At 41.3% G+C, this 14833-nt stretch overlaps 1 protein-coding gene across 2 annotated transcripts in view; it reads left to right on the plus strand.

Moving 5' to 3' along the window:
• DOCK2 (dedicator of cytokinesis 2) overlaps positions 1–14833 on the plus strand; it is a 499735-nt gene that overhangs the window by 17396 nt on the left and 467506 nt on the right. For both annotated transcript variants that reach the window (XM_078150544.1, XM_020992326.2), the window contains exon 2: positions 8590–8673. In XM_078150544.1, the coding sequence (XP_078006670.1) occupies positions 8590–8673 (84 nt within the window). The remainder of the gene's footprint in view (positions 1–8589; positions 8674–14833) is intronic.

The raw sequence follows: 14833 nt of genomic DNA on the forward strand, positions 1-14833 counted from the left end.
AATAGACCCTTAGGACTATTCCTGACTCAGTGTCCAGGATTCTTTCCCTTTAATGAGGCCTCATCTCCTTCTTCACACACAGTTGCAGATGGCATGAACAAAAGTGATTCATGTCCAAGGACTGTGCAGGCTTTTAAAAAAATGCAAACAGCTTTGGTCTGAGTTTTCTTCCCCAAAATGACTAATATGGAAATATGTTTTACACATGTACAACCTATATCATGTTGTTTACCATTGGGAGGGGGAAGGAAGGGATAGAATTTGGATCTCAAAACTTAAAAAAATAAGAATGTTAAAATTGTTTTTATATTTAATTGGAGAAAAAGTTAAAATATTATTTTTTAAAAATGCAAACAGTTCCCTACTTGAACAGGTCTGAATGCCTGAAGGAGGGATGGGGCACAGTGCATCTGTGTTTCTTACAGGAAGGAATAGCTCTATAGATCAACCAAGAAGTCACCAATGTGGTGTGATTTGAGTTGTGCTTGGAAAGTTCCTCTTACCCCAAAGATCTCCCCGCTGATTACACCTGCAATTCTATAGTCAGAGCTTCATTACTTTTATTAAAGGGATTGTTGCTCTGGAAGGGGTTCCAGAACAGATCATTATCAGGTCAGTTTGGTATAAATTAGTTATATCAACACTTTTCCAAGAGATAATTTATGAAGACAGCAGGTGTTTCCAAATTTTTTCGAGTGTGCCCCTTGCTGGTAAAAAAAATTTTGAGCATGCATCGCCAATAGGTGTATACTTATTTATTTATGAATTATGTATGTGTATTATCGTGCTAATAATTATATGTGTTAAAATTATATAAAATAGAAATTTTAAAAAGGATGGGATAAGAATGAAATAATGTCTTATCCTAGAGCAGGGGTGGCAAACCTGTGGCCTCAAGGCCACGTGGCTCTCTAGGTCCTCAAGTGCAGCCCTGAATGTCTCGAGGCTGCAGGTTCCCCACCCTTATCCTAGAGTCATTTGGGAGCCACTGATATTTATTGAGTAGGAAAATAAAGTGGTCAAGCCTGGGCTTACTTTGGCATCTGTATGGTGGAGGAGTTGAAGTAGGGAGAACCTTGAGATAGAGAGGCCCATTGTGAGGCTATTCCAATAGCCCTTGCCGGAGATGATGAGGGCTGGCGTTGACTGGTGGTTGTGTGAGTAGAGAGAGGAGAGATCTGGAGGTAGAATGGACGATATTTGTCACATGCTTAGATGTGTGGGAAAGGGACAAGTTGAAGCTGATCAGGTTGTAAGAACTTGGATGACTGCAAGGATGGTGGTAGCCTCAGCATGGATGAGGTGTGGAAGAGGAGAGGGTCTGAGAAGAAAGATAACATAAGGAATTCTGGAATGCCTATTTGTCCTGGGCTATTCATTTTGTCCCACTGTTAATGAAAAGGGGGTAGGTGAGATTTTTTTTCCTACTGAGCACCAAGCTCTCCCTCCTGGAGAAGAAGCAGCTGCTGTTACTGGTGCCTGGAAGCCCTGAGGGACCCATGTGGGCCTCCAAAGGGCATGGTTGGGAACTTGCATGACAGAGTAAGGGGGTGGAAAATTAAATTTTCCTTTTCGTTATTATAAACTTGACAAACTTCAAGAATAGAAAAATAGGACTGCATCCGAAGCCATGAATCTGTGAGATGGATTAATGCTAAGGGGATAAGGATAGGTGTGGTCATGGTGGTGACAAGCTCCATGATTGGTTGTTGTAGTGAGAATGGGACACAAGCTGACATCCAGCTCTCTGGTCGATCACACATCCCTTGGGGGCAATCCATAGTCCCTCAGGGTGTCCCAGCTCCAATTTGGAAACTACTGGGATAGAGAGAGAAGTCTTGTGTATGCCCCTGAGTCATGGACCTGAGGGAAGGGTGGTAACCACAGAGGTGGCTGGGGTAAGAGACAAATTTAGTTAAACCCTGTAGTTTTGCCTCCCTTGTATCCCAAGACTGGCAATGGTAGTAATGCATTTTGGCAGAATATGTGGGCATGGTCTTTATAGTCATTGCTTCCCACCCACGACATTGGAGGTGTGAGAAAGCCCCGTCCCAGTCCTGTCCACCCACATCCTGTGTATTGCCTAGAAAACCTCGTTTACAGCACTGGTTGGAGGGTGGGTGTTGTTGTTTCTTTTATAGTTTTGTTACAAATATATTTCTTCTGTTTATGGGATTAATGAGTTTACTTTAATCCTGTCTGCCCTCTAGGAAGATACACTAAATTAAACAGGCGTTGACTGTGTTCTTGGTATATTCAACTAAGCATACTTGTAGTGGTCTGGTTAAGTCATGCATGCATGTGTGTGTGTGTGTGTGTGTGTGTGTGTGTGTGTGTGTGTGTGTGTGTGTTGTATGAGTGAGCGCGCCCAGAGGAGAAGTGGTGTTTCCTATGTAAAAGTTTGATAGAAAATGTTGCATTTGGCTTGGGAATGGGGTCCAAGACACATATGAAATACTTCATATTTATCTTTTGGTCATGCTCTACTGGCTTTGTGGTGGAAATAAAACCGTGGGGCACCAGAGATAATTCGTTTATAGATAAGTGAAGCCTAACTGTATTTCCCCTTTTTCTCCTCCCCCTAGCCCTTTGACACAAAGTCTTCCACTTTGTAACCTGTAATCTTTAAGATAAGGAAGTTGGACTAGGCATCTTTAAGTTGCCTTCCAGATCTGGGTTCCTTAGCCATGCCCCCAACCCCTAGAATAACTGTTTAGGTGATTCAATGAGACCTGGAGTAGTTTCTCTCACCTCAATTCCCGGAGCTCTTCTGTCACTGACTGTTGTCCACTTTTTTTTTTTCTGTGTATGCTCCTCATGTCTTCTACTAGACTTTAAACTTGCAGCAGGGGCTGGGTTTCACTTGTCTTTCCTACAGGATCTAGTCAAGATCTTGCACAGCATAGAGAAAACATAAATGTTCCTTGCATTAAAATAAGGATGAGCATCGATATTACAGCCTCTATTCTGGGGCAAAAGGTTTGGGGCTATTCTTCAGCTTTCCTCTCCCCAACCCTCCACAGTAGTAATAACAAGGACAGTGTCCGTTTTCAGTACATCCACATAGTGGTTGCTTTCATATCAGTTATTTCGTTTTATTCTGATAACACCCTTATATAGGACAGAAAATATTATCACCATTTGATAGATGAGATCCATATGGATTAAATCACTTGCCAAAGTGCCCATATCCAGAGGCAATGTAGTTGTTAGAGGATGAACCTTTGAATCTGGAAGATCTGGATTCAGATCCTGCTGCTGACAGAGTGATCATTTGCTAATCACTATTTAATCTACCAATGCTCCAGGCAACTCTAAGACTATACATTACTCAGTTTCTCATCTACATGTAGTGAGGGAGTTTCCACACCAAGGTGAAATCACATGTTTGTATGAATTTTTTTTTTTACTTTTTGACCCAGAGATTTCACTCCAAGGAAATGAAAGATAAAAATGAGTCTTATTGTAGTAACAAAAACCAAACCAAAACAAAACAAAAAATCCAAACTGGAAACAAGGTAGATTCCCAATGACTGGGGAATGACTGGAAACATTTTGTGGTATGTGAATGTAATGGAATATTACTGTGCTGTAAGCACCAATAAATATGAGAAATTCTGAGAAACATGGGAAGATGTGTATAAAATGCTGCAGAATGAAGTAAGTCAAACTGGGAACATTAATGCACATAATGACTACAGTAACAGAAATGAAATGACCCCTAAAATGAAGCCAAACACTATGCTTAGATGATTGCTAGATAGATAGAAAAAAACCCATTTATTAAGTACAATATTGTATACTTCTGGGGTTACAAACACAAGTAAGCACGAAGTTTTCATTCTAATGAAGGAAGGCCACACATTAAAGGGTGCCAGAAAATGGGGAATGGGGGATACCTATGGCATGAAGGATTGTACTCTGGCAAAATGAGGGGAAAGTCTCACTTATCAGAGCCAGGGGATTCAGGAGGTAGAGTCACAGTTTCTGGTGGAGTGGAGAGGATCAAAGTGTAGGCCGTGATGAGGAAGTGGTATTAAGGCTTAGTGTCTGACAAGATAAAACAAAAAATCTTTAATTATAATAACCAATCTTAGCTTCAGGGAAGTCAAGGAAATATACCTTTCTTTTTTCCTTGGAGAGGTAGGGAGCTGTGGTACAGAATGCTATATATGCCTTCAAATGTCTGGAAATTATATGGGTTGGTTTTACTTAGTGAGTATTTTGTATGTGTTTTTTTATTTTTATTTTTTTGCAAGGAAAGTTTTACTGCATGGGGAGGCACATCTGGGAATAATTGTGATTAAAAAATGATAGGCATCAACAAAATTTGAATTAAAATAGAGTCTCCACTGCTAGTTCATGGCAAAATTGAGCCTGGAACTCAGGTCTTCTAAGTGGGTTTTACTGATTCCTAACCTGAGTCCCGTGTTCTCTCTAGACTATGTCATAGAGCTAATTAATAGTTGAACTTCATTTCCTGATTTCCAACCCTGTGTCCTTTGCATTAAGTTGGCTTTTTACTGTCAAACTAAATGCTTTCTTATAATCAATAGATGACATGAACAATGAGTAGGGCCCTAAATTAAAAAGGGTAAGAGTGAACTGGCAAAGCTGATTTAATGACTTCCACTTTCTCCCAGAAACAAAGTCCCATCTTTTAATATTTGTGTTTCTATAGTCATGGAACATTCTGAAAAATTAAAATGAGAGGCAAATGGAGAGCTATTGATGTATGGTGGGTATGAGTAGGCTTCACAGCATAACAAATGAGTTTTGAAGAATAGTAGTAATCGATGTCAGAAAAGAATCTATGATTGAAAAAGAAAATGGGTCAGTATTATAGGCCAGGCTTGAAACAGCATGTTCCAGTGGTTAGGTTTGGGAATAGAATGGAATGAAACACTTGTAGACCACCCTCTGCAATGAACAGAAGGAGATTTACTTAATTCATACATCATAGCATGAAAAGAATATTCAGCAAAGATCCAGCAGTGATTCAGTTGCACACTTTGCATCTGCAGTGCTGTGCCTGAAAGAGAAGCTTCTGACTCCTTCTGTACAGGCTTTTCTATTGAGAACATGTGGGTGCTATGTCAGTGGTTTGAGCCTTGGACCAATTAAGACTTCAGGATGATTTCAATGCCTTTCAAGAAAAGCTAGCCAAGATTACATGGGGTAGACTGAGAGCTGGTCTCGTGTGAAGTGTGAGGGACAGTAATGCAATCTCAGAACTTATGGGAAGACATGAATAAGAGTCATATAGGATGGGGAGGCAAGCATGAGTGCATTGCGGTCTGCATCTTTGGAGGGAGTCGAGGTCATCATTTCTGCCCTGGGTACTTTCTCCCCTTGACTCTTTGGTGAGCCATTTCAATTCTACCCTGTCCTCTTCCCTTGAGTTCCTTGCTCTCTTACCCTATCACAGATCTTGCTAAGCCTCAACCTTGGATTTCTCCCACCATCAGCTTCCTTCGTTCCTATTCATGTGCTACTGAATTGAGCAAAAGAAAGCTATGAAACCACCGGAATGAGGCTCACTACAAATTTATGTTATATAATCTCAACTGGGCCCTCATCATGTCAAGGCAGTCCTTCTATATCTTCCTCAATTTGGTTCACTGTCTTTCTTGCTATAGCAGCTTTCCCAAACTTTTTCATTCCTCCTTAAGCCTCCTGTGGTTCCACTCTCCCACCCACTCAGCTAAGAACTTTGTCTCATATTTCACTGAAAAAAATTGAAGCCTTTAACTGAGAGCTCCCTGTTCTCCTATGTTGCTCGTCTCACATCACTTGGACATCGCTTGGCCGTTTTCCCCCCTCCTTCCCCCCAGTATCACATGAAGAGGGAGTGTTTTACCATGCCAAGGCAAGCCCTTCTACATGCACAAGTAATCTCATTCCATCCTGTCTTCTCCAGCAGATTGCCCCTCTAGCATTTTAATTCTCTCACTAAATAATCTTTCCCTGTCTCCAGCTGCTTTCCTACTATCTACAAAAGTGCCATGTCTCCTATATCCTCAAAAAACCCTTGATCCATCTCTTTCTTTTTAAAGGATAAACTCTGTGAGAAAACTGGGTACAATTGGTGACTCTGCTTCCTTTCCTCTCACTCTCTTCTTAACTCTGCATTTTGGTTCCGAAGCTCATCCCTCAGTAGAAACTAATCTTCAAAGTTACCAATAACCTGTCAGTTTCTAAACCTAATGACCCTTTCCCAGACCTTATCCTTCTTGACTTCTTTGTATCTTTTGCCTCTGTCAATCTTCTTCCTTGAAATTTTCTTCTCTCTGTCAGGCCTGCACAACATACTGCCCATGGGCTGCCAAAGGATTTTGGGTGGCCCATGAAAAATGTAGGGTTGCTACTGCACGCTCCCCTGTTTGTAACGTGACCTGTGGCAACCCACCATCCTCAGTCTGTCTCTAGTATAACCTGTCTGCGCCCAAAGAAGTTTAGCCTATTTTAATTTTGGCCCCTACCTACTGCAAAGCTGTGTGGTTCTGCTTTAAGTTTTCATGACACTGTTCTCTTCTTCTCTTAACACTCACGTGACCACTCCTTTTCAGTCTCCTTTGCTGCATCTTTATCCAGGTCATGTCCATTAATGGTAGGTCAGTAGTCTTCCCCATGCCTCTGTCCTGGGCCATCTTCTCTTCTCCCTCTCTAATAATTCACTTGGTGATTTCATCAATTTCTGTGGATTCAGTTAGCATTTCTGTGCATAAGATTCCCAGATCTCTTTATCCAGCTTTAACCTTTCTCCCGATCTCCAGTCTCGCATCTCCAACAGCCTATTAGACATTTAAAACTGGATGTTCCCAAGACATTTTAACCTTACTATGCCCAAATATGAACTCGTTATCTTTTCCCCCAAACCCTCCCCTCTTCCTCAATTACCTGTAACTGTTGACGGTACCACAGTCCTCCTAGTCATCCAGGCTTACACCTACCAGCCATCTCTCTCACCTCCCCATCCCCACAATATTTAATCAGCCACCGAATCCTATCGTTTCTACCTTTTTAACACCGTGGGACAGTCGCTCATTACCTCATGCCTGGACTATTGCAGTAGCTTGCTGGTTGGACTCCTCGCCTCAGTTCTCTTCCTATTCCCGTCCATCCTCCAGACAGCAGTCAAACTGATCTTCTTGAAGTACAGGTGTGCTCATGTGTTCCACATGCCCCTCCATAACTTCTGTGGCTCCCTATCACCTCCAGGATCAAATACACACCCCTCTTTTGGCATCCCAAACCCTCCATAACCTGGCCCTTCCCTGTCTTGCCAGTCTTCTTACACCTTACTCCTCTCTACTTCTTCTGCCGTCCAGTGGTATGGGCCTCCTTGGAAACCGTTGTCACTGGGAGTCCTCCCTGCTTGGAATACTCTTGCTTTTCTTCTCTGACGCCTGGCTTTCCTGATTTCCTTGAAGTCCCAGCTAAAATTCTGCCTTCTGCAAAAAGCCTTTCCTAATCCCTCTTGATGCTAGTATCTTCCCTCTGAGACTGCCCCCAATTTATCCCTTATGTAGCTTGCTTGAACGTAAGCAGCTAGCTAGTAGGGTGGATACAGTGCTGTATTGGGAGTCAGGAAGACCTGAGATTAAATCCAGCCTTAGACAGTGTGACCTTGTGCAAGCTATGCATAGTACAGTGCCTGGCACATAGTAGGTGTTTAATAAATGCTTCTTCCCTCCCTTCCTTACATGGCTGTTTGCATATTCTTTCTCCCACTAGACTGTGAGCTCTTCGAGAACTGGGAATGTTTTGGTTTTGTTTTACCTTTCTTTGTACCTCTAACGCTTAGTATAGTAGGTGCTTGATAAAGGCTAGTTGGTTGACTGTTGACTTCACTTGATTTTTGAGGTCTCAGATCCATTTAGGTATTTGAATCCTTTCCATTAGACTGAGGATTCCTCAGAGATGCTGAGGCCTGGAGGGTGTTTATAAAAGTTCTATACATTCTCTTGCCTCTAGGCAAGCATCCTATGCCTCCATCCCCCCAAAACCCATCCCCCAAAACCATAGCAACAGTGTCTTGCTTTATTCTTAGGGGAATATCTGTTTCTCTTTTAACTTCAAGACCTGTCTTCAATTTGCAAGGCAAAGAAGCATTTATTAAGCACTTACTATTTGCCTGGCACCATACTAAGTATATACATGCAAGCTTAAAAGAAAAATAAACAGACAATCCCTACTCTAAAGGGGCTTACCTTGGAAGAGGAGGGAGAGGAATAAGGGCCTAAACCCTTACAATGGGAGAAAGGAGTGGGGGTAGCACAGGAGGTCCATTCCAGTGTGAGAAGGCCTCAGGAGGAGATGGCTGTTCTGGGTCAAGGAGGGTGAGCCTCAGCTGAGGCCTGTTGTTGAAGCCTGGGAAGTCAGAAACACCGTGGGTTTTGCCTCTTTCAGCTTTATTTTCCTCATCTGTAAAATGAGGGTTTTGGATTACATGTCCTCTAGGATCTCTTTCGGTTCTAAATCTGTGATCTCATGATCCTGCCCATGATCCCATGACTCTTGCTGGGGCATGGCCTGCTTTCTCAGAGTCCTAATGTATCTCTCCTTGGCTTCTCTTTCCATTTGTAGCCATATATAACTTTCGAGGCAATGGAGCCCCCCAGCTCTCCCTGCAGATTGGTGACGTGGTACGGATCCAGGAAACCTGTGGAGGTAAGTGGTTGGTGTTCTTTGAAACTGGCCATGCCCTTCCCTGTGATACATGTGGGCTATTTTCTGTTGTTACTCCTATAGCATCTACTAACCTATTCAGCATTTGAGAGATTTAACGTTACCTGACAGAGGCTAGACCCAAAGGCTGGGGCATTGTGCTCACTCCCTTCCTTACCTGCAGGCCAGTCTGCTCTGGACCCAGAAGTGAGCCTGACTGAGTTAAGTCCCACAAGAGTCTTCCACTTTTTCTTTTTTTTTGAATGTGTGTCCAATGAAAAATTGCTTAAGGCTTAGGTGTGGCAGGATTGGAGGAAAGGGTAAGCCATACTTCCCCCAATTCCTCAGCAGAAACAGCTAGAAAAAAAAACCCTGAAGCAATTCACAATGATTCAAGGGAAGAGAGCTTAAGGGTGGTTGTATTGTTGAATCCTCAAGCCCTCCTCTCCAAGACCCCTTCTAGGGTTTTCTTGGCTAAGATACTGAGGTGGTTTGCCATTTCCTTCTCCTGCTCATTTTACAGATTAGGAAACTGAGACAAACAGGGTGAAGTGACTTGCCCAGGGTCACACAGCTAAGAAATGCCTGAGGTCTGATTTGAATTTCGGTCTTCCAGTCTCCAGGCCTAGTGCTCTATCCATTGCACCACCTCGCTGCCCCTCCCTGAATTTTATCTTTTCCTATTCAGTGGCCAATCTGGCAGCTGCTGTATCATTTCTAATTGCCAAGTCCCTTAGAACTAAATCAGGCTCAGGTGATGAGCCAGAAGCAAAAAAAGTAAATTTTGTACATGCCCTGCTCAACCCTGATGAAAGAAATCACTTTACAGAAACCCTGTTAATCTTCCACTCAGTTATCAGTGATTTTCCTGATGTGGCTTTTCCTATAGAGGCTCCTCATTACCTCCAGGATCAAATCTAACACCTTCTGGCTGGCTTTGAGAGCCTCTACCAATGTGACTCCTTCCCACTTTAACAATCTTCTCACACCTTACTTACTCCCAAGGATTCTTCTCTCCAGTGTTACAGGCCCCTTGCTATTCCTTGTCCAAGACATTCTGTCTCCCTATGACTGTCCCTTATGCCTGGAGTGCTCTCCCTTCTCCTCTCTGCCTCCTGGCTTTCCTGGCTTCTTTCCAGTCTCAGCTTCTACAAGAAGCTCTTCCTGGCCCCTCTTACTTCCAATGCCTTCCCTTGCTTAATTATCATCAATTTGTCCTGTATCTATCTTGTTTGTACATAGTTATATGAATGTTGTCTGCCTCATTAGACTGTGAGCTCCTTGAGAGTGGGGACCATTTTTTTTCTATCTCTTTGTATCCCCAGAATTTAGCATAGTTCCTGGAACATAATAAGTATTCAATAAATACTTGTTCACTTAAATGTACGTTTTTTTAAAATGTTATGCTCATATTAGTAATTAGGCTTCAGTTAATGTCTTTATTATTAGCTTTACTATTTATTATTATATTAATTTGTATGTGTTCATTATTATTTATTATTGTAAAGTTTTGTTATTTCAGTAATAGGGAGGTAGCATGGCATAGTGGACAAGATGGTTGCCCTAAGAGGATTATTTTCCTCTCACTCTTACAGTATTAGCTGGGTGCGCAGGCATCTCTTTAAGACTATAAGTTGCACATGTATCATGATCTGTTTCAGTGGAGGGAGTTTTCTTTCTGAACCTTCCCTACAGATAAAAAAAATTAAAAAAGAAAAAACATAGTTGCCTAGTATTATGTGCTAATTTACCTTATCCTGAGCCTGATTTTGGATAATGTCATCCTGGGGAGAGCTGATTGAAATGCAAGGATAGAACAACAGAGATAATATAGCTTTATACATGTCTTACAAACCTAAAGCCGTATCATGATAACAAATTTTTGCCATTCAATCAGATATTTCCCTTTTTGCTTCAAGTCTTTGTTTGGAGAGATAAATTTGGTTCAAATCCCAGCTCTGATAATTACTAACTTTGATTCTGAGTTCAGAAAAGTCATCTTCCTGGGTCTCAGTTTCCACATTCTGCAACAAGGAGTATGGACTAGATGATTTTAGAAGTACCTTCCAATTCTGGGTTTATGATCCTATGATGCCATGGGGAAACCGATTTCATATAGGCACTCCTCTTAAAAGAATTATAGCCAAATTGATGCCAGCTTTACCATCTTGGCTACCTCATGCTGAGACAATTCAAGATGTCCGGGCATCTTCATATCCAGTCTTTTGCCAATTCCTGTCGACTTTATCTTTTGGACATTTTTTTGTTTAATATTTTATTTTTCCCAGTTATATGTAAAAATAATTTTTAATATATATTTTTTAAATTTCCAAGTTCTCTCCCACCCTCCCTTCCTTCCCCCTATCCTTGAGAAGGCAAACAATTTGATACAGGCTATACATATGCAGTCATGCAAAACATATTTCCATATTAGTCATGTTGTGAAAGAAACAAACTAAAAAAAAAACCTCAAGAAAAATAAAGGGAAAAAAAAGCATAACTCAATCTGCATTCAGAATCCATTATTTCTTTCTGTGGTCATAGATAGCATTTTTCATCATATGTCCTTAAGAGTTGTTGTGGATCATTGTATTGCTGAGAATAGCTAAGTCATTCACAGTTGGTCACTGTACAAATATTGCTGTTACTATATACAATGTTCTCTTGGTTCTGCTCATTTCACTTTGCATCAGTTCATGTAAGTCTTTCCAGGTTTTTCTGAGAAATTCTTGCTTGTCATTTTTTACAGCACAATAGAGATACATCATAATCATATGCCACAACTTGTTCAGTCATTCCCCACTTGGTGGGCATCCCCTTAATCTCCAGTTCTTTGCCACCCCAAAAGAACTGTTATACATATTTTTGTACATATAGATCCATTTTCTTTTTCTTTGATCTCTTTGGGATACAGATCTAGTAGTGGTATTTCTGGATCTAAGGGTATGAACAGTTTTATAGCCCTTTGGATATAGTTCCAAATTGCTCTCCAGATTGATCGGATCAGTTCACAACTCCACCAACAGTGCTTTAGTGTCCCAATTTTTCCACATCCCCTCCAACATTTGTCATTTCCCTTTTTTTTTGTCATATTCAGATGAGGTAAGTATCTCAGAGTTGTTTTAATTTACATTTCTCTAATCAATAATGATTTAGAGCTCTAGAATTCATTTTGGAGCATTCTTTTAAAGTTGTTTGGAGAGGAATTTGGGAGAGCTCAACAGAGTTCTTGCCTTTTCTCCACCATCTTAGCTCCACCTCCTCAACATCTCTTATATATACCACCTTCTCCTTCTTTGACACTACACCTCCTTGGTGCAGGCTCAAATGATGTCATGCTTGGACTTCTGCAGGAGCCTTCTGGTTGGTCTTCCGATTTCAAGTCTCTCCTTACTCTGGTTCATCCTCCACTCAGCTGTTAAATTTATTTTCCTAAAGGGCAGGCCTTACCATGTCACCCTCTCCCCCGACCCCAAACCAGCCTCTCATTTAATGAACTTCAGTGGCTACCTGAAGGATCAAATATAAAATCCTCTGACATTCAAAGCCCGTTATAACCTGGTCTCCTTTTACCATTCCAGTCTTCTTACATTATACTGACTCCCTTGAAGTCACTCTGAAATCCAGTGACATTGGTCTCCTTTCTCTTCCTTGAATTAACACAATCCATCTTTCAACTTTGTACATTTTCACTGGCTATCCCCCATGCTTGGACTTTTCTCCTTCATCTTTACCTCCTGGCTTCTTCAAGTCCCAGTTAAAACTCCACTAGTCCTTTCCTGATCCCTCTTAATGTTAGCACTTTCCTTCTGTTGATATCTATATCTATAACTCTCTACATCTATATATCTATATATCTCTATATATATATATATATTACACATCTATATTTATATAAATATGTCTGTATATTCATACATACATACATACATGCATATATATATGGAGAGAGAGAGAGAGAGAGAGAGAGAGAGAGAGAGAGAGAGAGAGAGAGAGAGAAAGTGAGTTTGCATGTAGTTGTTAGACTGTGAGCTCCTTGAGGGCAGGGTAGGGAGCACAATGCCAATGCCAAGCACTGCTTAGTTATAAAAGACACAGAGAAAAATAAGATCCTTTCCTGTCTCATTAGGCAGCTTAAGAATCTATTAGGGGAGCTAAGCCAGGAATACAACCAACCTAACGTAAATTGTAATATAATAGTTACATAGATCTGTACTAATACTTGGGAGCAGCTAGGTGGCAGGTCAGGTAGAATGCTAACTTGGACAAAGGAAGGCCTGCGTTTGTAGCCGTGCTTCAGATGCTTGTTAGTTGAGCCCTGAGCAACCTAACCTCTCTCATCCTCAGTTTCCTCACCTGTAAAATGGGGTAATAATAGTACATACTTCACTGGGTTGATGTTAAGATGAAATGAAGATAATATGTAAAGTGCTTTGCAAATGTTAAAATGTTAAAAAGCTACATTTTTCTCTTCCTTCTTCTCTATGCCAGTGGATTATAAGCTCTGGTAGGTTCTGGTAGGTTCACTGGCTGTGAACATGGTTCAAAGGCTTTGAATTCTGACCTCATAGCAGTCAGCCTATCCCTATTGTTCAAAGACCATCCTGGCTAGATCCAGAAAGTCTCATCACCAAAAAGCTGGCTGCTCAGAGATGACTTCTTTGACCACAGCAGTTGTGAAGCTAAAGCATGGAAGAATTGTGATCTGGGTTGGTGGAAAGGTTGTCCACACAAATGAAACGTGGATCCTTGAAGTACTGCAGATGTGTGTGTAGGATGTGGGGTGCCATGAGAGATTTCAGGTGGAGGGAAAGAGTGCTTCTAGCTGAAGGGATCAAGACATTCTGAGACTTCAAAAATACTTTGTTATAGAGATCTTTCTTTGTTGTATCATTGTGTAACATGGGATTTTATTGTACATCATTTGCTTCTGACTCTATGGACCTGTTCAGTTACCTTCTCCCTACCCATCCCTTTTCATCTTCCTTTGATGTCTTATCTGCTCCCATTAGACTATAAACTCCTTGGGCCCAGGGACTATCTTGTTTTTTTGTTTTTGTTTTTGTTTTTTATTGTTTATATTTCTATCACTAGCTCTTAGCACAGTGCTTGGCACAGAATAAACTTAATAAATTCTTGTTCCTCTCCCTCCCTACTTACCTGTCAGTAGTATCTGCTAGACTATGAAATGCACCAAGTCCTAGCTCCTATATTAGAGACTAGGATTAGGAAACAGCCATCAGATCCTAGTGAGCTTGAAAAGCTTTGAATGTGGGCCAGGTCTGGAATCTGCAGGCTGGGTAGCTAGCTGTACCCAAAGAAAGACTAAAACATAGATTTAAATCAAATAAAGGGCTGGGAGCTAGGAGGTCAAGGCAGGGAGCAAGGAGTCAGTACTTAACTGGGGTCAGAGGTTTTTTTCCTGACAGCTGTTCATATTCTTGGTGGATTTGGGCAGCCCTGAGCCCTAAGATGTGAGTAGAATATAATTCTAATTGAGGGAATTCTAATCGTAAGCATGCTATTATCCTGACTGAGGCATGTGTAAGAGAAATGGAATTACAGGGATGTTTTTACAGTTTCTATATGATAGGGGATAGGGCAAATGGCTAGCATCTGTACCAGGCTTCCGAGGTTTCTGTAGTATCTGTCCACTCTCCATAATAATGAACCAGCTGGGTGGTCACATTTTAAGTTGTTTTGGGTTGCCCATTTGTTGTGAACACATTTAAACAACAATCTGTCATCCCAGTAATGAGGTTATGGTAAAGAGGCTCCTGACAGATGCATTTTATTCACTAAAATGATGAATGCCAGCCTTTGGGTCTGCTTGAATGATTTCAAAGGCTTTTCAAGTCAGAGTATTCATTAATACTGGCTGTACACAAAACTCATCCTCTCAGAGGACTGCACCCATTTTATTAGATAGTGACAATAATTTTAGCCATCTCTGGAGATAGTGGGCCAATCACCCCACATCAGGCTAGCTTCAGAGCAGTTTCTCCAATAAGACATTCAGTCTCTTGTCTCTGCATATTTTCACTGGCTGTCTTTCACTCCTGGATCCTGAAATGCTTTTCCTTCTCCCCTTTTATGTCTCCTGGCTTCCTTCAAAACTCAGCTCAAACCCCATCTTCTCAGTTCCTTGCCCAAAATAGGCACT

The sequence above is a fragment of the Phascolarctos cinereus genome, unplaced genomic scaffold, assembly GCF_003287225.1.
Source record: "Phascolarctos cinereus isolate Bilbo 61053 unplaced genomic scaffold, phaCin_HiC Scaffold_2;HRSCAF=192, whole genome shotgun sequence".
NCBI lineage: Eukaryota > Metazoa > Chordata > Mammalia > Diprotodontia > Phascolarctidae > Phascolarctos > Phascolarctos cinereus.